Genomic DNA, 24,454 nt, shown 5'->3' with positions numbered 1-24,454 from the left:
ATTGAAATACAGACTCAATCTCAAATATCATTTTGAAACTTTAGTCCTACTTAACAACATGGCCTTGTTCGCAGGTTCAAGTCCAAATTAAAATCCCGCCACTCCCCTCTTTCTCTAGAGGGATAAGTATTGTTTTGGTCCCTAACGTTTAGGATTGGAATCAAATTCGTCCCAAACATTATTTTGGATTTAAAATCGTCCCCAACGTTTTAAAACCATATTAAAATCATCCTTTTTAATAAATTTTTTTTCTAAATGACAAAAATGCCCCTTTTTCACCAACTCACTTCTTCTTCTTCCTTTTTCACCAGTCCACTTCTTCTTCTTCCTTTTTCACCTTCCATCATTAACAAAATTCAAAACTACAAATCCTTCTTCTTCTTTCTTTTTCCATTAACAAAATTAAGGGTTGTGATAAACATCAAATTCTTCAAATCCAACAACAACCACATATTCAGAATTAAAAAAAAAAACAAAAAGAATGAAAAAAGAAACAGCATCAAGCAATTCAAATCTTCTTCTTCTTCTTCTTCAAATTCTTCAAATCCAACAACAACAACCACAGATTCAGAATTAAAAAAAAAAAACAAAAAGAATGAAAAAAGCAACAGCATCAAGCAATTCAGATCCTCTTCTTTTTCTTCTTCAAATTCTTCAAATTCAGAAACAACATTAGAACAAAACAAAAGCAAAAATTATTCTTCAAATCCAACAAGAACAACAATAGATTCAGATTTAAAAAAAAACAGAAAATTAAAAAGGTAACAGCAATCCAGAAACAAGAACATAACAAAAACAAGAACAAAGATTAGAGAAGGTGGTTGCAGTAGCAGCAGCGACGAAGGGAGAGGAGTAGCTCAACGTCAACCTCCTTCAGCCTCGATGGAAACCACTGCAAGATTTGTGATGAATTTGAAAATTAGGTTTTGTGATGAATTTGAAAATTAGGGATTCTAATAAATAAGAACGGGAATTAGGAACTTGAATCTTAACTTACCTATGATGGCAGTGACGGTGGAGTTGCGTGGTGGTGGTGGTAGTAAATCTGGATAGCGGAGATCAAGGAGGGAAGAGAAAGGGAGGCGTAGCGGTGATGCTGGAAACGCGAGCAACACGACCACCACCACCACTACCACCTCTCCGACGACGACGAGAAACAAGAGGCGAGGGCAAGGTCCAAGTGCAGTGAGACAACGCAAGGCGAGGCAAGGGTAAGGCGCGGTGAAGCAAGGACGAGGGGAAAGTCGAGGCGCGGCGCAGCGAGACGAGGTCGAGGAGGAGGGCGTCAGCGTCGGCGACAGAGAGACTTTTTTTCTCTCCTCTCTCTATCTGAGTCTCTACTCGCTTCTCTCTCTCTTCTCTGAAGAATGAGACTGAGAAGAAATGAAGAACAAAGAAGCAAGGTTGCTTCTCTCTTTGTGATACAAGGGTAAAATCGTCCAAAAGGACGATTTTACCTCTAAATAAAACGTTGGGGACGATTTTAAATCCAAAATAATGTTTGGGACGAATTTGATTCCGACCCTAAACGTCAAGGACCAAAACAATACTTATCCCTTCTCTAGAACATGCCTTATTCTTTCTCATTTTTTGCAACTTTTATTAACATAATTAACAATTCTGTTAAAGCCAAGGTCTAGCATGCAGCAAAGAATTTCAGAGCCACAAAGTTATAAATTAAATGTGAGAAATATAAGGAAAAAAAAAAACTAACAAACATAAAAAAATGCCTAATCAGTGTCGTGTTAGCTGCTCTTTGTTTCCCAAAGGAATTGATGAGCCTGTCTTGTTAGACTGAGATGGTGATGGCCCCATCTCAGAGGAGTCATTCTTAATGATGTTACTTCCTTCTTCCTGGGGCTTGTTAAGTGCCTTGGGTTTCGGACAGCTTTGCGGATAACCCTTGTTCTCCGGTATAACCCGCAACAAGAACCGATGTATCATCTCGTAACTGGTGAAGGTAATAACAGCAGATGGAGTTGTTCTTAACAGATTGGTTGCGCAACCGCGATAAAAACCCGGAATGCCTTCTTTATGGAAAACCTTCTTAGTACAATCTATAACCCCTTCATAATGGACCCCCATGTTTTTGGCCTGGCCTTGCTCTTGCAGCCTTGATCGTATCACCTGGAAATGCGGATTACCAAGGGAGCAACATTCACATAAGAAACAACACAGATTACTTGTAGGTTATTTGTAATGCTAGGAAATTATCTTTCAGTCAACATCAGCCAATTTTTTCAAATAATTTATTTATCTTAAATTCTAGACCTAAATCATAAATCTTGAACCCTAAACTCTAAAGTTGGCTAATGCTGACTAACTGAAAGTTGGTTTTGCTATACTTTCTCATTCTGCACATATCTTCAATCCACAGCAATTTAGCCAGGTCATGCATACCTCATGCGGATAAGTCATTACGGAGGCAAGTACTTTTGAAATTGATGATGCAATGGCAACACTTCCAGGACTAAGCTTGTCAACAGTTGTATTATCTGTAATATTAGAAATTTTCATTTTGATTAGTTACGCATTGAAAAGAAAAAAGAACCATGTTTTGAGGATCAATGTATAAATAAATAATTGACAGTTAGCATAATAACCTTTTTTTGCCATGTATGACTTGATACTTTCATATGCTGGGAATTGAATTGCAACATGACTTACACCAGCCAATGAAGGCATAATGCCACTGTTAACAAGAATAAAGTATCATTATAACCAAGTGTACAAGAAGCAGACTTTGGGTTATTAAAACTTTAAACACCCTTTTTCCCTTTAAATCATTAGTTTGATATAGTTAAACCATTGAATAAAATCCAAAGAAAATTATTCTAATTGACCAATTGTTGAATTTTATCTTAAAATCATCAAGATCTTGCATATCAAATTTTGAAATTTTCAAAATTCAAAAAAAAAAAAAAAAGAAATAAAAAATGCAATCAAATAATTGATACTTCATTCACCAAAATAAAGAGATTTTGATACTCCTGTTTTCCTTCAAGATTACACTACCAGAACAATTCTTTACATCCAGATTTCATGCAGGACTGTACCTCTATGATTTATCCCTCATTAACCAATTAATAATCATCACATTAAAATGATATGGCATAATTATTGTAATTCCCCTAACAAAATTGAGACCTCCATATTTTCATCAAATATAATGATGACCTAGAGAATATCTCATATCCTCTATATTATTATTTTTTTCCGCATTTACTGCACAATTAAAAGGCTAAAAGTGAAGCAACAACCAATGCTAAAAAAATTACATATAAATGCATAGACTTTTAACATATATCAACCTCAATTACATAAAATAGACCAACATATAAATTAGAGTTAAGAAACTAACCTATATAGTCCTCGCAAGCCTTCTTCACGGGTAATCCTTGTCAAAGCAGACAGAACACTTTTGTAAGGAACAACATTCGGCCTCATTCCTTGTGTCTAACCAATATTGGAAAATATGAATCAATGTCAAAAATAAACTTAAGTTAAACAGAGAGAGGTACAAGTACAAGCATTAGATAAAGATTTATTTCTAATTGTTGAAGCATAAAGATTATGAGATTAATGAGCTGTAATTAAAGCTCATAGCTCACTTACATGCATCACATCCACTTGCACCTAAAAGAGCTGCAAATCACAACTTACCTCACCCACTTGCACAACTAACTCAGCACACACTCAATCTGAGTTGTAATGAGCTGTTTTGTTGTCCATAATTTGGACCTATAGATAAGGCTCTGTGTTGTAGTTTAAATATAGCAGAAATAACATTTTTCTTCTTTCATCTCTAACCCTAAAGTCATCAGACATAAAAATAGAACAAGATACATCTACAACCTTCTCAAGTAAAGTTTAATCAATCAGCTGGGACAGCAAACGAATCAAGGAATAACTTAGCTAAAAATCAGTTTGAAACAAAATAATGTGAAAGATTGATAATAAACGGAAGGAAGAAAAATAAAAGAGCCAACCATTTAGACTTTTACTTTATATATATATTTTGCTAGATTACAATCACAAGAAACACTAACTTACTTGGAGCCTTGTCTTAACAACCCACAATGGGTTTGTAGAAATCGCTGTTGCTGCCCCAGCACCAGCAGCAGCTATAATGTTTCTAATAGTTGTGAGTTCATTGCTACCATCTGCAATAGTATTACCAGGAAAAGAAAAATCTAATCAATCCAGCAAAAATTTCAAGTAAACATCTAAATAAACCCAAATTATAAAAGACAGGACTCTAGTAATAAAATCCTAATGACTTAAAAAAGAATAGAATTTACCCTGTGAACGAAGCAGTCCCTTTAGTTGCTCATAAACTGTGAAGTAAACCTGTCATTTGAATAGAATTTATGTTATTTGAAAATATGAGCTTTGAAAAGATACTTTTAGAAACGTGTGATCAAAGAAATAAAAGCATGATGATTTATTTTAGTAGTAGAAAATAACCCAATAGTTTGATTAATATAGCCAACCAACCACCTATTCATAGAAGGCTTTTGCCAATTTGTTGTATCTTCTTATATAAGAAATGTGACTAATCATTAATTAATAGTTTTGAAAGAAATTTTATCGACAATGTATATGAAAGTGGAAAATAGATGTTCATTGGTGTTCCAGAAGTTGATGCAACAATATGTGCTACGTTATAGAGCTAGGGGGATTGCACGAAACATTCCACCGGCAAGAAGGCAAAAATCCATAGAAATCTTGTGTTTTTTTTTTTATTTTTTTCTATTTTTATTTCTTTTAAATTCATTTATGAGTAAGCTATGAGTACCAAAATCAGAGAGATACTTGAGTGGAGAAAACAAGACAACAGAACGTGGAATATGAGCAAGAGCTTGCCAGCACCTAAAGATCACTGACTACACCATCACCAAACTAAGCTAATCAAACACATAGAAAAAGTTTAATAACCCACCCACCCACAAAAAAAGAAAAGAACATGGAAAAAAGATTACCCACCAAATTAGTTGTTAGTTGTGGGTTTATTCTTCCAATCTTCTCAAAAGAGTTAATTCAGTAGACAAGTATCGTGAAAGAGTACCTTAAGGGCTAAAAATAATGGAGCTAATTTTGAACAACAATAACTTGAAATGGATAAGGAGTTAAGTTATACAAGTAGCCACGAGTTTATGACCATTACAATTTCTCTAACTGAAATTTCTCTAACTGATTTTCTGTTAAATTAACTGCAAAAACTTTATTGTATCTTCTCCTAAACAATCATGGAGAAAGAACATAACAACGGATCCCGTTACAAAACGAAGTGTAGAAAGGGAAAACCAAAAAAAGAATTGCAGCAATAATAACTGGTATATTAACAAGTTAGTGAAGAGTGAATACCTTAACTTAATGAGAATTATATGAGAATTAAGCATTGATATAGAAACGGTCATTAGTTATACATTTATCACAACAACCATTGATCAGAGAATGAAAATGTAGGCATGTAGGGAAAAAGAAACTCACTGCCCAGTTTGGTAGTAAAGCCAGTATTGTTGGTGAAAGCCCACGGTACATTCCCCTAACACCTTCGTTTCTTACTATATTCTTCAGGCTCATGATGATTACACTACCTAGGAGAACAGAAAAAGTCATGCTCGAGAACCAATCACTCAACAAAATAACATGATTAATTCATTATATTAGAGAGAGAGAGAGAGAGAGAGGGGGGGGGGGGGGGGATGAACTAAGACAATAACCATAAAGATTTCAGCTCCAAGCTGATGAACCAAACTTACATCAAATTGATGAATTGACATGAGTCAGTTGTCCATATTCTATTTCTACCACCCGTTCTGGGTCTTAACAGAACTTCATTAATTATCAATCATGCAAAGACTACTATATGTATATTTATATTTCTGTCTAAGTGATAGTATGCAAACACAACCTAAGCAATTTCTGAGAGTACAAAAATGCTACCTTTATGTGAAGGAGGAAGACCATGGACTTGTAACCTTGTTTTGATCACATCCAACGGACACACAAACGTAGCTGCTATGGCCCCTGCATCATTCAAACAAGTTAATAGAACAATTAGAAGTGACCAAAAGAAATATTGAATTAAATGAAAAAATAAGAAAGAGAAGGTTACCAGCAGAAGCACCAGCAGCAGCGTTGGATATTAAAGCCCTGGCGTTGTGACTAGCACCAGAAGTTTGTTCATTGCTACTCATATTAGAATCTGGAAATAATGACCTTATAATGCAATTCAACAAAGTTGGTTAACGAATCGAAGGAATAAAGAGGGGAATTCTCATTGGCAGATCTTTAAGAATTTGATTCTTTATATAAGATTCGGTGTGTTGAAAACGGGGTTTGATGGTAAGGATTTTGGGGTTAACGTGAGTGAAGGGTTTGTTTGTTTGTTTGATTACGCGGTGGATTGGTGTTCTAAGAAGAGGAAAGTCGTGTGACCGTGCAACGTACTCTCATTGAAGGTTGAAAGACCATGGAAAATTGTTAGGCTCTTCCTTTCTACCCCTTTTCTTCAGGGGTCTATGGGGTGAGCCTTGGGGATTGGGGGAGAACCGGATGCCAAAAGGTTGGGAATCTTGATTTCGCTGCGTTTTCCGTAGGCTCAAATTTAAATCGGTCCAAAATTTAAATTAAAAATTGATTAAAATAAATTGTATAAATCAGATTAAATTTTAAATTTATTTTGCAAAACCAATCCAATCTATCCAAATAACATAATGTTCGATAATATTATTATTTTATTATTATATTTATAATTTTATTTATAATATATTTAGTTTGTTATATATTTTTATATTATTTATATATTATTATTGTTTATATATTATTATTATTATTATAAATATTTTTATTATATATTTAAAAATTATAGAATTCGCTAAGAATAAGATGAACTTGCTATTTTTTATAGAGTCGAACTTGTCCAAATATAAAAAAAAAATCGTATTTAAAAAATTAAAGTCTAAATATCATGTTTAAAGAAATAATATAATTTTTTTATTTAAAAAAAAAAATCCAAAGCCAATGGTTCCCTCATAATTTACCATCAAACAAAATCAATAACATTTGAAGTAAATTTACATCGGAAATCTTCAATAACTTTTATCAATTCGATCCTAAGTTACAATAACCTATTATGAGATCGATCCGTTGAGTTTAATTTGATAGACTTAACAAATTTTACACGACCTTCTAATTAGGTTCATACATTTACCTATTTTAAATTTAAAAATTAATTATTTTATTAATATAATAATATATAATTGGTTATTTTTATAAAAGTCTTTCATATTGATAATATATGAAATGAAATTCTATATAATTATACTAAATATTAATAAGATTAAAATATAACTACTCATGTTTATGTATGTTTTAAACTTTTATTTTAAATATTCTCTCTCTCCCTATAATTTTATTAAAATTTCAATTAAATTTTTATATTTTTTTTAATTAAATCTTCGTACCATTTTGTAATTAAATTTCTATTAATAATAAACGTTAAAAAATATTTATATAATATATATTTATTAATTTACCTAAACTCTCTATTTGTGAGAAGATAGAAAAATCATAGTACTTTCTTCTTAGACAAGGTTCACTGTTTTTATCTCCACTTATTTTACCAACAAACTTTTTTTTCTATAGCAAAATTTGGTCATAATTAACACAAATTTAAAATCAAAATTTTTGTCAAAAAAATAAATAAAAATATACTTAAAAATTTACACCATACTTCACTTTGTTTTCATGTGTATTTAGATATAATTGTGACCACTATGTAAATTTTGAGGTGCATTTGTAGTATGATCAGAAGCATAACTCTTCCCATAACATAATTAGTTAATTAGAAGTAGAACGTATCAAAACTCATAAAGAGAAATTTTTTTAGTACAATCAAAATTTTTTTTAGTATAATCAGTAAACAAAAGTAAAATGAAGTTGAAGCAGAAGCAAAAGTAAACAGCACCATAAACATGGAAAACCAATCCAAAACCCAGAGACAACAAGCAATGGACAACGAGCAATAATGACCGAATCTGAGACGCTGAACAATAAAAGACGAATCTGAGACAATGAGCAATGGACGGTGACAATGGACGGGAGCGGAGCAGCTCGTCTGCTCTCCAACGATGATCACAACAATGGCATCACTCTTCACCGCAGTGACAAACCCAGAAGATTTATGTTAGGGGACGAAAATAATAAACATTATTACTGTCAAAAGATATATTAATTCAAATTTAAAAAAATAAAAGTGCACATTAATTATTCAAATACAAAAAAACTAAAAATTACATATAATAAAATAAGATGAAAGATATTTTTTAAAATATTTTTTCATTACTATTTCTAAAAATAAAAAAAATATATTTTAAATTAGTAAATTGATCAATTGACTTTAAAAATTTATATGTAACATAATTACATATAATAAAATAGAACAAAAGATAACAAATAAATAATAAGGATCACTAAATTGAGAATAAAATAAAATATATAAATTTATGAAGAGAATAAAAAATTAGATTAATACCTAAATTATAATTATTTGAATTAAAATTTACAATTGAAAATATCAAAAAGAGAAACAATAAAATTGAAAGATACATAGAGTTATAGAGAGTTATATAAAAAAAATAAAATATTTAAAATTTACCTTTTGATGAAGAGAAGATGACTACTAAAAAAGGAATAAAAAATAAGGTTGAAAATATGAAACTAAGAAGAGGGTTTAAGAGAATAAAGGAGTGGTGACTGGCTGAGATTTGAGAATGGGAGAAAACTAAATTTGATTAAGTTAAGTAAAAGTCAAAATGATAAAAAGATAAAGTGAATTTGGAGCTTTAAATAATCAGACATAATTTATTTGTAGTGGAGTCATTTAAAATTTAAAATGGAAGCATATTATATATGTATATTTTTTTAAAAAGAAATTGAAATGGGAGTGGGGCAAGTGCCCCTATTGTAGTACGTAGGTCCGTGCCTGTTCCACCGCATTCTTCTTCCGTCGCCTCCACCCTTCTATTTCTTCCTTACAACGCGATCTCCTTTCGCAATCTCTCCCTTGTTCTGACTTTCTCTCTCTTCCATCATTCTAAGTCTTCCTCCCTCTCTCTGTGGCAATGGCACGACGGAGAACAATCGGCAACTGTGGCAGTGGCATCCCTTTCTTCTCTTCTTGCTTCTTCCATCCACTGATGCCACATTTTCTTCCTGCTCTTTTTTCTTCCTTTCTTCTTCTTTCTTTTTTCATCCCCTTTTCTGTAAGTGTGAAAGAAAGTTAAGGGCTCTTTTATAATTTAAGAAATGAGGAGTATTGTCTTTTAGGTTTTTTCGTTTTATGTATGGTATATTCACTTTATTTAATAGAATATTATGTTAACTTTAATATTTTTGTCATGGTATAGACTTAATTACAAAATTTAATAAGATATAGGAATCTAATTAAAAAAAATTAAGAACTTAATTGAAAATTTAGTAAAACTATATAGATAGATAAAATAACTAAACCTAAACATTTATATTACTACCAATTCTAATTTATATAAAAATGTGACAAATTATTTTAGAATAATATGAAATTTTATAAATAATTCATTTCCTAAAAGATAATTCGGATAAACAGAAATAAAGCATTTCAACTACATGCAATACTTTTATACCACTAGTCACTTTTGAGCTTATATAGTTATATCTTTGCTAGAGCACAAAAAGAAAGTTAGTTTGTTCTTGCTATGATCATGAAACCATAAGCGCATTAAAATATAGATAAAAAGTGAGGTACATGGATCACCATCATTTTTTTTTAAGTAATGGATCATCCATATAGGATAAAGGGTAAAAAACGTAAACAAGCCAAGGGCAGAACAATTTAACACAAATAAGTCAAAGCAAAATCTGATTCATCAATCAACCAAAGCATATTTATATGTAGTTCAAACCTACCTGCTTCGAACTCAGTTTACATGTAATTCGAACCATGTAGATTCGAATTACTCACTGACACCTAAAGCCACATAATTCGAATTCAGCTGATTCGAATTACACATCATCATGTAATTCGAATCATGTTGATTCGAACCACTTCCATGCATGCCATGCAACATAATTTGAAGTGGCTTAATTCGAATTACACAAAGTATATTTCGAACCAGGCTGGTTCGAATTATAAAGGAGCAGAATTGTATATATATGGTGTGGACATGAGTTGCTCTCATTAGAGGGGTAAAATGGCTAGTGGGGAGAGTTTTGTAGTGTTGGTTCACCACAGAGGATCGATTAAGAGGAAAACACGTTTCGGTGTGAAGTTCACTGATAAGGATCCTCTCTGTATTATCGTGAGGCCTACGACTAGGTATGATGACCTTGTTAGCTCTGTACTGCTGAAACTTGGTCTGGAAGGTGTGAAACGGGTTAAGAAGTTTTTCTATCACATTCCAATCACGGTGCTCCAAGAAACCGTGAAGTATGATTGTTTCACGATCGGGAGTGATGAGGACTTGCAGGTCATGTTTCATTGTCGCCGGCAGTTTTTCGAAGTGAGGACACTAGAGCTGTTGGCAAAGTTGGTTGATGTGGTATCCAGCTCGGGGGTTCGAACCGGAATACCCCTACTTTAGCCACGGTAGCCGGTTCTAGCTCCAGACCTGCCGTTTCTTCTTCTTCCGTCCCTGTGTAGGAGCCACACGTCCAGCCTGTCGCCTCCCCTTCGTTCGCTGTTGATCTCAACGGCAGTGTATGCGACGAGGTTAGAACAGGAGAATTTTTGCCGACCTCTTTACAGTGTGCTGCACCGGCTGGGGTTGGATATGGATTGTTGGATGATCCAGAGGACGATGATGTGGAGCCGGATATGATTGCCGATGACAGTGGCGATGATATTGGAGCGAGTGAGCCTACAGGGGCGGGAGGTGGTTCTAGCTCTGGTACACAGCAGTACCCTCCACATTTTTCATCTTTGGACTTGGATGCCATGAGGTAGGAGGGGGGTTCCTGGGTAGCCTACTGGATTTGGCACTAGAGATGCGGAAGGGTCTGCAGGTCTGACAGAGTTCCAGGTTGGTAAGCAATTTCAGGATAAAGATGAGGCCTTGTTAAGTGTCAAGACTTACAGCATCCGCCGAGGGGTACAGTACAAGGTAGTGGAGTCTGACTATCGCCGGTATGTGGGCAAGTGTTCTGAGTTCGGGAATGGGTGCACATGGTTGATTCGACTGAGTCTCCGGCAGCGCAAGGGCATTTGGGAGGTCAAACGGTACAATGGACGGCATACGTGTCTCGCGACCTCCATCTCCAGTGACCACAGGAGTTTGGATTATCATGTGATCTCGACATTCATAATGCCAATGGTTAGGGCTGATGCATCCGTCAGCATCAAGGTGCTCCTAAATGCCATGGCCGCACACTTTGGGTTTAGGCTGACGTACAGGAGGGTCTGGTTGGCGAAGCAGAAGGCTGTTGGCCTCATCTATGGTGACTGGGATGAGTCGTACAACGAGCTCCCTAGGTGGGTGTTAGGAGTCCAGTTGACGATGCTTGGTACTGTTGCAGTCCTTAGGACGACCCCTGTTCGAGTCGGTGGACAGCTGGACGAGTCTCAAGCTTATTTTCACAGACTGTTCTGGACGTTTCCATTGTGTGTCGAGGCATTCCATCATTGCAAGCCGTTGGTTAGTATTGACGGCACCCATCTGTATGGCAAGTATGGGGGAACCTTGCTTGTCGCGATTGCACAGGACGGGAACTCCAACATACTCCATGTTGCATTCGCACTAGTCGAGGGTGAAAATGCTGAGTCCTGGTCCTTCTTTCTCTCCCACCTGCGTCAGCACATGACACCGCAGCCAGGTCTGCTGGTTATATCGGACAGGCATAACGGCATCAAGGCCGCGCTTGAGGCTCCCGACGGAGGATGGCTACCTCAATCTACATACCGGGCATTCTGCATTCGACATGTAGCAGCAAATTTTGCCCTAACCTTCAAGGGCAAAGACGCAAGGAGGCTTCTTGTGAACGCGGCGTACGCTAAGACCGAGGTAGAGTTCGATTACTGGAGACTGATGTGCCGGAGCTCTGACCATGCCGACGGGCCGCATCATCCTCCTTCATGATGGCAGTAATCTCATCTAGAAAGTGTGACCCTCAGAAGTTCGCATCAAGCCCATCACCTGCCAGGAAGTCCGAAAACATCGTCCCCGGGCTAACCCATGGCGTACTCTTCTGAAGTGTCTGGTCATCGGCAGGGACACCAACGAAGTAATCTCCTAGCGGCCCTGACCCAAGTCCACCATCACCCTGGTAATCCCCGTTACCCATACCGGACCCGTACCACTCGCCTCCATGCCCACCATGATGGGGACTAACACCCCCAACTGCAGCATGCCCTTCAGCGTCCCCCCCACGGGTCCGTGCTGATCGTCGTCATCGTCATCACCGTGATCTTTCGCCGCAGCACGCCCTCTCTGTCTACCTCCGTGCCCTCGTCGTCTTCCTCCATGTCGACCATCGGCGTCACCCTCGTCCATAGCCTGGTCTAGCCACCTCCACTCACACTAGCTACGTTGTGTCCCCACACGAGCTCTCCTCTCGACCCGACGCCTATCCGGCACGTCGTCAACATGATCCATATCAGGAACTCGCCCAGCACCCTTTTGCGACACCTCCACAGGAATAGGAACGGCTCTCGGATCCCCCAAATACATCTCTGGTGACAAGAACCTCTTTCCATGCTGACTCTACCACTCCAGGAAGTCATGTGATGGTCCAGGGTCTGCAACAACATCGAACCGGAGAACGTGGTCCGCACGGCTCTTCCAGTGAAGATGTCAGAACTGCAAAGTGGACGGGAACCAACGATCACCGTCTTGCCCGTCCTTCGACATCAGAAAGTCGATGTTCAGGGTGGGCTGCGGACGGGGCTGGACTCCGCCGAATTGCGGTAAAACCCTATCTATCTGATGCCACTCTATCATGGCAAAGTATATCAGTGACGTCATAGACCGCCACATCGCCGTATGCCGAGGCTCTAACACCTCCGGATGCACAACCTGCAGTACCTCGGGGGAGCTATACGGCATCTAGATAAATTGCACAAAGATTCCAACATTGTCAGGCCAATTCATGCTCTAAAATCATAAAGGAGGATTAATTAAATAAACATAGCCGGTTAATATACTCACATCCCTGGGCTGTAACATGTCTATCCTCAGTCTCCACATCTGCACTCTAGGTCCCTTCTCGCTACCGGAAGGGTTGTAACCTGACCACCTACATCTCACATCGGTGTTATAGCTAGTTAAAAGTGTGACAGATTTGTATAACATAACAAGCGTACATGGAATTAACTATTTTAACTTCAAATAGAAAAGTCTGAGTAGGGTACCTCGAGGCCAACGGCCAGCTGCACGTATCATACCTAGCAGGCCTAAACCTAGGAAAGCGCCAAAAGATCCAGGACTGAAGTAACTGAAGTGGGCCCGCTAACTTCACCACATGTCTGTTCGCCACTCGGCACATACACCGGTACAACCATGCTAGTGCTGCAGACCCACAACTGTAGGTATCCATCTCCTCAAGTCTAGCTACATACAGAAGCCATCTGATGTGAATGCGGTTGCCGGACTTGTCGGCAAACAGCTGAGTACCCAACAACATCATGATATAGGCACGAGCAAAGCGCCGCACAGTCTCCTCATCGGCTCCCGCGGGGCACTCCCCAAAAGTCTCCTGGAACCAGGTGCAGTTTACAGCGAACTTCTGAACTTGGTTCAGAGGAGGAATCACTCCAAGAAACTCCTGGAACCACACCCAAGCAGGACGGCCACCCTGGATGTATATCTGGAAATCTGTAAGGCAACCACTGACATAGCGCCCGTCCACTGACAACCCCAACTGGTATGCCACGTCCTGAAGTGTGATCGTGCACTCTCCGAACGGCATGTGGAAGGTGTGCGTTTTCGGACGCCACCGCTCGACGAAGGCACTGACAAGGGGCTCATCTAATCGGAACCATTTATCTTTCAGCCTCACAAGATGGTATAATCCAGCCATCTGCAAGTACGAAACGTATCTCTCATCGAGTCACATGCCCTGCTGCCGCCGCATGCTCGAGATGCAACGTTGAGGCTGCACATTACATGGACAGCATAATTATAACCACTTCCAAAACCACAAACAAAAACAACTAACAACATAAACCACTTATGGAAATGGTGCACGAAATTGTGATCTCAGGCACGACGTCAAAAACTCTGAACGCACGTCTTAATAAATTGTTTTTCATTCACAACTTCGATACAACTAACCAGCAAGTGCACTGGGTCGTCCAAGTAATAAAACCTTACGTGAGTAAGGGTCGATCCCACGGAGATTGTTGGTATGAAGCAAGCTATGGTCACCTTGTAAATCTCAGTCAGGCGGATATAAAATAGTTATGGAGTTTTCGAAAATAGATAATAAAATAAGGATAGAGATACTTATGTAAATCATTGGTGAGAATTTCAGATAAGCGCATAGAGATGCTTTCGTTCCTCTGAACCTCTGCTTTCCTGCTGTCTTCATCCAATCAATCCTACTTCCTTCCATGGCTGGCTTTATATAGGGACATCACCTTTGTCAATGGCTACTTTTGATCCTCTCTGGAAAATGGTCCGATGCGCTGTCACTGCATGGCTAATCGTCTGGAGGCATCACTGTTGTCAATGGCTGCATCCTATCCTCTTGTGAAAATGGTCCAAATGCTCTGTCACAGCACGGCTAATCATTTGAGGTTCTTGATCATACTGGAATAGGATTCACCCTCCTTTTGCGTCTGTCACTACGCCCAGCACTCGCGAGTTTGAAGTTCGTCACAGTCATTCAATCCCAGAGTCCTACTCGGAATACCACAGACAAGGTTTAGACTTTCCGGACTCTCATGAATGCCGCCATCAATCTAGCTTATACCACGAAGATTCCGATTAAGAGATTCAAGAGATAATCATCCAATCTAAGGTGGAACGGAAGTGGTTGTCAGGCACGCGTTCATAGGGAATGATGATGATTGTCACGTTCATCACATTCATGTTGAAGTGCGAATGAATATCTTAGAAGCGGAACAAGTTGAATTGAATAGAAAAATGGTAGTACTTTGCATTAATTCTTGAGGAACAGCAGAGCTCCACACCTTAATCTATGGAGTGTAGAAACTCTACCGTTGAAAATACATAAGTGAAAGGTTCAGGCATGGCTGAATGGCCAGCCTCCATGATCTAAGAACTAGGCGTCCCAAGATGTCAAATACAATAGTAAAAAGTCCTATTTATAATAAACTAGCTACTAGGGTTTACAGAAGTAAGTAATTGATGCATAAATTCACTTCCGGGGCCCACTTGGTGTGTGCTTGGGCTGAGCTTGAATGTTACACGTGCAGAGGCTCTTTCTGAAGTTGAATGCCAGGTTGTAACGTATTTCTGGCGTTCAACTCTGGTTTGTGACGTGTTTCTAGCGTTTAACTCCAGACAGCCGCGTAGAACTGGCGTTAAATCCCATTTTGCGTCATCTAACCTCGACCAAAGTATGGACTATTATATATTTCTGGAAAGCCCTGAATGTCTACTTTCCAACAAAATTGGAAGCGTGCCATTTTGAGTTCTGTAACTCCAGAAAATCCACTTTGAGTGCAGGGAGGTCAGAATCCAACAGCATCAGCAGTCCTTCTTCTACCTCTGAATCTGATTTTTGCTCAAGTCCCTCAATTTCAGCCAGAAAATACCTGAAATCACAGAAAAGTACACAAGCTCATAGTAAATTCTAGAAATGTGAATTTAACATAAAAACTAATGAAACGTCCCTAAAAGTAACCAGATTCTACTAAAAACATACTAAAAACAATGCCAAAAAGCGTATAAATTATCCGCTCATCACAACACCAAACTTAAATTATTGCTTGTCCCCAAGCAACTGAAAATCAAATAGGATAAAAAGAAGAGAATATACTATAAATTCCAAACTATCAATGAAACATAGCTCCAATCAGATGAGCGGGACTTGTAGCTTTTTGCCTCTTGAATAGTTTTGGCATCTCACTTTATCCATTGAGGTTCAGAATGATTGGCATCTGTAGGAACTCAGAGTTCAGATAGTGTTATTGATTCTCCTAGTTCAGTATGATGATTCTTGAACATAGCTATTTTAAGAGTCTTGGCTGTGGCCCTAAGCACTTTGTTTTTCAGTATTACCACCGGATACATAAATGCCACAGACACATAACTGGGTGAACCTTTTCAGATTGTGACTCAGCTTTGCTAAAGTCCCCAATTAGAGGTGTCCAGGGTTCTTAAGCACACTCTTTTTTTGCTTTGGACCTTGACTTTAACCGCTCAGTCTCAAGTTTTCACTTGACACCTTCACGCAACAAGCACATGGTTAGGGATAACTTGGTTTAGCCGCTTAGGCCAGGATTTTATTCCTTTAGGCCCTCCTATCCACTGATGCTCAAAGCCTTGGGATCCTTTTTATTTACCCTTGCCTTTTGGTTTTAAGGGTTATTGGCTTTTTGCTCTTGCCTCTTGGTTTTAAGAGCTTTTTGACTTTTTCTGCTTGCTTTTTCTCTTTTTTTTTTCACCTATTTTTTTTCTTTTTTTTTTCTGCAAGCTTTGTTCTTTGCTGCTTTTTCTTGCTTCAAGAATCATTTTTATGATTTTTCAGATTATCAAATAACATGTCTCCTTGTCATCATTCTTTCAAGAGCCAACATATTTAACATTCTTAAACAACAACTTCAAAAGACATATGCACTGTTCAAGCATTCATTCAGAAAATAAGAAGTATTGTCACCACATCAATATAATTAAACTAAGTTCAAGGATAAATTCGAAACTCATGTACTTCTTGTTCTTTTGAATTAAAACATTTTTCATTTAAGAGAGGTGATGGATTCATAGGACATTCATAACTTTAGGACATAGTTACTAAATACTAATGATCATGTAATGAAGACACAAACATAGATAAGCACTTAACATAGAAAACGAAAAACAGAGAATGTAAGAACAAGGAATGAGTCCACCTTAATGATGGTGGTGTTTCCTTCTTGAGGACCCAATGATGTCCTTGAGCTCTTCTATGTCTCTTCCTTGTCTTTGTTGCTCCTCCCTCATTGCTTTTTGATCTTCTCTAATTTCATGAAGGATGATGGAGTGCTCTTGATGTTCCACCCTTAATTGTCCTATGTTGGAACTTAATTCTCTTAGGGAGGTGTTGATTTGCTCCCAAAAATTCTGTGGAGGGAAGTGCATCCCTTGAGGTATCTCAGGGATTTCTTGATGATGAGCTTCTTCATGTGCCTGTTGAGATCCATGAATGTGCTCTCTTATTTGCTCCATCCTTTTCTTAGTGATGGGCTTGTGAGATGAATCTTTCCATCTCCCATGGCTCACAGGTGGAAGCAATTGCCTTCCCTTTCCTCTTTCTTGAGGTTTCTCTGGCCTTAGGTGCCATTAATGGTTATGGAAAAACAAAAAAAGCTATGCTTTTACCACACCAAACTTAGAATGTTGCTCGCCCTCGAGCAGGAGAAAGAATAGAAGAAGAAGAAGATATAGAGGAGATGGATGGATGTGTGTATTCGGCCATATGGATAGGATTGGGTGGGAAAGAGATATTAAATTTTGTAGGTAAGTGGGATGTATGGATGTGAGTGGTGAATTGAAAACAGAAGGGATGACCATGAATGGAGAGAGAGAGGGTGTTTGGTGAAGAGTTTTGGGGAAGAGTGTTTATGGGATTGTGTGAAAGAGGGGTGAGAAGAAGTGAGTGGAGGTAGGTGGGGATCCTGTGGGGTCCACAGATCCTGAGGTGATCTTGTGGGGTCCACTGATCCTGAGGTGATCCTGTGGGGTCCACTGATCCTGAGGTGTTCAAGGATTTACAACCTTGCACCAAATTAGGCATGCAAAATGCCCTTGCACACAACTCTGGGTGTTCAGCGCCAGATTGGTGCTTGTTCTGGGCGTTGAATGCCCATTTGTTGCCCATTTCTGGCGTTGAACGCCAGAACCATGCTTGTTCTGGGCGTTCAGCGCCAGCTCTTCTCCAGGGTGCAATTCTGGCGTTCAAACGCCCAGATGCTGCCCATTTTGGCCGTTCAGTGCCAGAACCATGCTCTGTTCTGGCATTGAACGCCAGCCAGATGCTTCTTACTGGCGTTTAAACGCTAGTAAGGTCTTCCTCCAGGGTGTGATTTTTTTTTTTTGCTATTTTTTATTCCGTTTTCAATTTTTTTGATTTATTTTGTGACTCCACATGATCATGAACCTATAAAGACATATAACTAATAAAAATATAATTAAATAAAAATTGGGTTGCCTCCCAACAAGCGCTTTTTTAATGTCAATAGCTTGACAGTGGGCTCTCATGGAGCCTCACAGATGTTCAGAGCATTGTTGAGACTCCTCAACACCAAACTTAGAGTTTGGATATGGGAGTTCAACACCAAACTTAGAGTTTGGTTGTGGCCTCCCAACACCAAACTTAGAGTTTGACTGTGGGGGCTCTGGTTGACTCTGCAGTGAGAGAAGCTTTTTGTGCTTCCTCTCCATGGTTGCAGAGAGATAACCTTGAGTTTGAAACACAAGAGAGTCCTCATTCAATTGAAGGACTAGTTCACCTCTGTCAACATCAATCACAGCTCTTGCTGTGGCTAGGAAGGGTCTTCCAAGGATGATGGATTCATCCTCATCCTTCCCAATGTCTAGGATTATGAAATCAGCAGGGATGTAAAGGCCTTCAACCTTTACTAACACGTCCTCTACTTGTCCATAAGCCTGTTTTCTTGAATTGTCTACCATCTCTAATGAGATTTTAGCAGCTTGCACCCCAAAGATTCCCAGTTTCTCTATTACAGAGAGGGGCATGAGGTTTATCCCTGAACCAAGGTCACATAGAGCCTTTTCAAAGATCATGGTGCCTATGGTACAAGGTATTAGGAACTTTTCAGGATCCTGTTTCTTCTGAGGCAATCTCAGTTGATCCAATGCATTTAGTTCATTGGTGAACAGGGGAGTTTCATCTCCCCAAGTCTCATTACCAAATAAATTGGCATTCAGCTTCATGATTGCACCAAGGTACTTGGCAACTTGCTCTTCAGTAACATCCTCATTCTCTTCAGAAGAGGAATACTCATCAGAGCTCATGAATGGCATAAGGAGGTTCACTGGAATCTCTATGGTTTTTAGATGAGCCTCAGATTCCTTTGGTTCCTCAGAGGGAAACTCCTTATTGATCACTGGACATCCCAGGAGGTCTTCCTCCTTGGAATTCACGTCCTCCTCCTCTTTTGTGGTTTCGGCCATGATGGTCATTTCAATGGCCTTGCACTCTCCTTTTGGATTTTCTTCTGTATTGCTTGGGAGAGTACTAGTAGGAATTTCAGTGATTCTTTTATTCAGCTGGTCCACTTGTGCTTCCAAATTTCTAATGGAGGACCTTGTTTCATTCATGAAACTCACAGTGGCGTTGGACAGATCAGAGGTTAAATTTGCTAAATTAGAGGTATTTTGTTCAAAGTTCTCTGTCTGTTGCTGAGTGGATGATGGAAAAGGTTTATTATTGTTAAACCTGTTTCTTCCACCATTATTAAAGCCTTGTTGAGGCTTTTGTTGATCATTCCATGAGAAATTTGGATGATTTCTTCATGGAGTTATAGGTGTTTCCATAAGGTTCACCTAAGTAATTTACCTCTGCTATTGCAGGGTTCTCAGGATCATAGGCTTCTTCTTCAGAAGGCGCCTCTTGAGTACTGTTAGATGCAGCTTGCATTCCATTCAGACTCTGAGAAATCATATTGACTTACTGAGTCAATATTTTATTCTGAGCCAATATGGCATTCAGAGTATCAATTTCAAGAACTCCCATCTTCATAGGCGTCCCATTACTCACAGGATTCCTCTCAGAAGTGTACATAAACTGGTTGTTAGCAACCATGTCAATGAGTTCTTGAGCTTCTGCAGGTGTTTTCTTTAGGTGAATGGATCCACCTGCAGAAGTATCCAATGACATCTTAGCTAATTCAGACAGACCATCATAGAATATATCCAGGATGGTCCATTCTGAAAGCATGTCAGAAGGACACTTTTTGGTCAGTCCTTTGTATCTCTCCCAAGCTTCATAGAGGGATTCATCTTCTTTCTGTCTGAAGGTCTGAACATCTACTCTAAGCTTACTCAGCTTTTGAGGAGGAAAGAACTTGGCTAAGAAAGCCTTGACCAGCTTATCCCATGAGTTCAGGCTATCTTTGGGTTGAGAGTCCAACCATACTCTAGCTCTGTCTCTTACAGCAAAAGGGAAAAGCATGAGCCTGTAGACTTCAGGATCTACTCCATTAGTCTTAACAGTATCACATATCTGCAAGAATTTAGTTAAGAGCTGAAAAGGATCTTCAGATGGAAGTCCATGAAACTTGCAGTTCTGCTGCATCAGAGAAACTAATTGAGGTTTCAGCTCAAAATTGTTTGCTCCAATGGTAGGGATGGAAATGCTTCTTCCATGTAAATTGGAATTAGGTGCAGTAAAGTCACCAAGCATCCTCCTTGCATTATTATTATTTTCGGCTGCCATCTCCTCTTCCTGTTCGAAAATTTCTGAAAGGTGCTTGCTGGATTGTTGTAATTTAGCTTCTCTTAGTTTCCTCTTCAGAGTCCTTTTAGGTTCTGGATCTGCTTCAACAAGAATATTCTTGTCCTTGCTCCTGCTCATATGAAAAGAGGGGACAGAAAAATAATAATAATAGAGATCCTTTTTGCCCAAGCATAGAGGTTCCCTTATGTGAGTAGAAGAAAAGAAGAATGGATAATCCAAACACAAAGGTGATGATAGGAGCAGAGATGTGAGATGAAGAGAAGTGTTAGTAGATGAATAAATAAAATAGAAGGAGATGAGAGAGAAAGAGGATTTTCGAAAATAATTTTTGAAAAAGAGTTAGTGGTTTTCAAAAATAGTTTTTGAAAAAAGGTTAGTAATTTTCGAAAATTAAAATAAAAAATTAAATTAATTAGTTAATTAAAAAGAAATTTTGAAAAAGAGGGCGGATATTTTCGAAAATTAGAGAGAGAGAGTTAGTTAGGTAGTTTTGAAAAAGATAAGAAACAAACAAAAAGTTAGTTAGTTAGTTGAAACAAATTTGAAAATCAATTTTGAAAAGATAAGAAGATAAGAAGTTAGAAAAGATATTTTAAAATCAAATTTTGAAAAAGATAAGATAAGAAGATATTTTTGAAAAGATATGATTGAAATTAGTTTTGAAAAAGATTTGATTTTTTTAACATCACAATTGATGACTTGATTCACAAGAAATCACAAGATATGATTCTAGAACTTAAAGTTTGAATCTTTCTTACAAGCAAGTAACAAACTTGAAATTTTTGAATCAAAACATTAATTGATGATGTTATTTTCGAAAATTATGAGATAAAATTAAGAAAAAGATTTTTGAAAAATATTTTTATAATTTTTGAAAATAAATAAGAAAAATGAAAAAGATTTGATTTTTGAAAAAGATTTTGAAAAAGATAAGATTTTCAAATTGAAAATTTGATTTGACTCATGAAAACAACTAGATTTTTAAAAATTTTTGAAAAAGTCAAATCTAATTTTCGAAATTTATGAGAGAAAAGAGGGAAATATATTTTTTTTTATTTTTTTAATGATGAGAGAGAAAAACATGAAAATGATGCAATGCATGAAAATTTTTAGATCAAAACAATGAATGCATGCAAGAATGCTATGAATGTCAAGATGAACACCAAGAACACTTTGAATGTCAAGATGAACATCAAGAACATATTTTTGAAAAATTTTTAATGCAAAGAAAACATGCAAGACACCAAACTTAGAAATCTTTCATGTTCAGACACTATGAATGCAAGAATGTATATGAAAAACAAGAAAAGACACAAAACAAGAAAACATCAAGATCAAACAAGAAGACTTACCAAGAACAACTTGAAGATCATGAAGAACACTATGAATGCATGAATTTTCGAAAAATGCAAGATGAATATGCAATTAACACCAAACTTACAATTTGACTCAAGACTCAAACAAGAAACACAAAAATATTTTTGATTTTTATGATTTTCTAATTTTTTTGGATTTTTCGAAACTTATTTGTGGAAGAAAAATAAGGATTCCAAAATTTTTAATATGAATTCCAGGAATCTTGCACTCTTATTCTAAAGCTCCAATCTGAGGGTTAGGCATGGCTTAATAGCCAGCCAAGCTTTAGTATGTAACTTAGACATGACACGACTGACATTCCAATTAACTTGCTTCCATGCTGATGGTTGGAAGCCCCTATCCAAAAGAATTAGACATGGCTTTACAGCCAGCCAGGCTTCAACATGCTTCATGAAACACTAGAATTCATTCTTAAAAATTATGAAGAAAAATATATTTTTGAAAATATTTATTTTAAATTTTTTTTTTCGAAAACAGATGAGAAATTGTTGAGAGATTTTTTTTTGAAAAATTTTTGAAAAATAAAAAGAAAATTACCTAATCTGAGCAACAAGATGAACCGTCAGTTGTCCAAACTCGAACAATCCCCGGCAACGGCGCCAAAAACTTGGTGCACGAAATTGTGATCTCAGGCACGGCGTCAAAAACTCTGAACGCACGTCTTAATAAATTGTTTTTCATTCACAACTTCGATACAACTAACCAACAAGTGCACTGGGTCGTCCAAGTAATAAAACCTTACGTGAGTAAGGGTCGATCCCACGGAGATTGTTGGTATGAAGCAAGCTATGGTCACCTTGTAAATCTCAGTCAGGCGGATATAAAATTGTTATGGAGTTTTCGAAAATAGATAATAAAATAAGGATAGAGATACTTATGTAAATCATTGGTGAGAATTTCAGATAAGCGCATAGAGATGCTTTCGTTCCACTGAACCTCTGCTTTCCTGCTGTCTTCATCCAATCAATCCTACTCCCTTCCATGGCTGGCTTTATGTAGGGACATCACCTTTGTCAATGGCTACTTTTGATCCTCTCTGGAAAATGGTCCGATGCGCTGTCACTGCATGGCTAATCGTCTGGAGGCATCACCGTTGTCAATGGCTGCATCCCTCCACTTGTGAAAATGGTCCAAATGCTCTGTCACAGCACGGCTAATCATCTGAGGTTCTCGATCATACTGGAATAGGATTCACCCTCCTTTTGCGTCTGTCACTACGCCCAGCACTCGCGAGTTTGAAGTTCGTCACAGTCATTCAATCCCAGAGTCCTACTCGGAATACCACAGACAAAGTTTAGACTTTCCGGACTCTCATGAATGCCGCCATCAATCTAGCTTATACCACGAAGATTCCGATTAAGAGATCCAAGAGATACTCATTCAATCTAAGGTAGAACGGAAGTGGTTGTCAGGCATGCGTTCATAGGGAATGATGATGATTGTCACGTTCATCACATTCAGGTTGAAGTGCGAATGAATATCTTAGAAGCGGAACAAGTTGAATTGAATAGAAAAATGGTAGTACTTTGCATTAATTCTTGAGGAACAGCAGAGCTCCACACCTTAGTCTATGGAGTGTAGAAACTCTACCGTTGAAAATACATAAGTGAAAGGTTCAGGCATGGCCGAATGGCCAGCCTCCATGATCTAAGAACTAGGCGTCCCAAGATGTCAAATACAATAGTAAAAAGTCCTATTTATAATAAACGAGCTACTAGGGTTTACAGAAGTAAGTAATTGATGCACAAATCCACTTTCGGGGCCCACTTGGTGTGTGCTTGGGCTGAGCTTGAATGTTACACGTGCAGAGGCTCTTTTTGGAGTTGAACGCCAGGTTGTAACGTATTTCTGGCGTTCAACTCTGGTTTGTGATGTGTTTCTGGCGTTTAACTCCAGACAGCAGCATAGAACTGGCGTTCAACACCCTTTTGCATCGTCTAAACTCGGCCAAAGTATAGACTATTATATATTTCTGGAAAGCCCTGGATGTCTACTTTCAAACGCAATTGGAAGCGTGCCATTTTGAGTTCTGTAGCTCCAGAAAATCGACTTTGAGTGCAGGGAGGTCAGAATCCAACAGCATCAGCAGTCCTTCTTCTACCTCTGAATCTGATTTTTGCTCAAGTCTCTCAATTTCAGCCAGAAAATACCTGAAATCACAGAAAAGCACACAAACTCATAGTAAAGTCCAAAAATGTGAATTTAACATAAAAACTAATGAAAACATCCCTAAAAGTAACCAGATTCTACTAAAAACATACTAAAAACAATGCCAAAAAGCATATAAATTATCCGCTCATCAGGAAACCACTAACAAAAACCACATACAAAAGCGATATAATAAACCACTACCAAAATCGTATGCATAAACCACTAACATAAACCGCATAGATAAACCACGTGCAAATCTACTTACAAAAAACACATGCGAAATCACTAACATAAACCGCAT

The 24,454-nt window shown here is 37.9% G+C and overlaps 2 protein-coding genes and 1 non-coding gene across 4 annotated transcripts; 1 reads left to right on the top strand and 2 right to left on the bottom strand.

The window, feature by feature from the left end:
* Window positions 1-1,557: 1,557 nt before the first annotated feature.
* On the bottom strand, window positions 1,558-6,625 carry LOC112750587 (nicotinamide adenine dinucleotide transporter 1, chloroplastic). Of its 2 annotated transcripts, none has more exons than XM_025799379.3 (9): window positions 6,122-6,625; window positions 5,950-6,033; window positions 5,494-5,600; window positions 4,302-4,350; window positions 4,054-4,163; window positions 3,362-3,456; window positions 2,604-2,692; window positions 2,401-2,495; window positions 1,558-2,127 (listed from the first exon to the last, which is right to left on the bottom strand). In XM_025799379.3, the coding sequence occupies exons 1-9, from the start codon at window positions 6,201-6,203 to the stop codon at window positions 1,735-1,737; spliced, it is 1,104 nt and encodes a 367-aa protein (XP_025655164.1). In that variant the 5' UTR covers window positions 6,204-6,625; the 3' UTR covers window positions 1,558-1,734. The 2 variants fall into 2 exon arrangements, with proteins under 2 accessions (XP_025655164.1, XP_025655165.1); XM_025799380.3 differs by having other exon boundaries at window positions 5,494-5,596; window positions 6,122-6,588.
* Window positions 6,626-12,833: 6,208 nt separating this feature from the next.
* Window positions 12,834-14,058, bottom strand: LOC112748832 (protein MAINTENANCE OF MERISTEMS-like). The gene is made up of 5 exons (XM_025797076.1): window positions 13,996-14,058; window positions 13,677-13,914; window positions 13,391-13,589; window positions 13,188-13,275; window positions 12,834-13,085 (listed from the first exon to the last, which is right to left on the bottom strand). Exons 1-5 carry the CDS (start codon window positions 14,056-14,058, stop codon window positions 12,834-12,836), a joined length of 840 nt encoding a protein of 279 aa, XP_025652861.1.
* Window positions 14,059-20,100: 6,042 nt separating this feature from the next.
* On the top strand, window positions 20,101-20,208 carry LOC112753778 (small nucleolar RNA R71). The gene has a single exon (XR_003178145.1). It is a non-coding gene; the product is annotated as a small nucleolar RNA R71 (small nucleolar RNA).
* Window positions 20,209-24,454: the final 4,246 nt, after the last annotated feature.

The sequence above is a fragment of the Arachis hypogaea genome, chromosome 15 (assembly GCF_003086295.3).
Source record: "Arachis hypogaea cultivar Tifrunner chromosome 15, arahy.Tifrunner.gnm2.J5K5, whole genome shotgun sequence".
Taxonomy (NCBI): domain Eukaryota; kingdom Viridiplantae; phylum Streptophyta; class Magnoliopsida; order Fabales; family Fabaceae; genus Arachis; species Arachis hypogaea.
The sequence above is the reverse complement of the archived record's forward strand: the minus strand, read 5'-3'. Positions and strand labels throughout refer to the sequence as shown.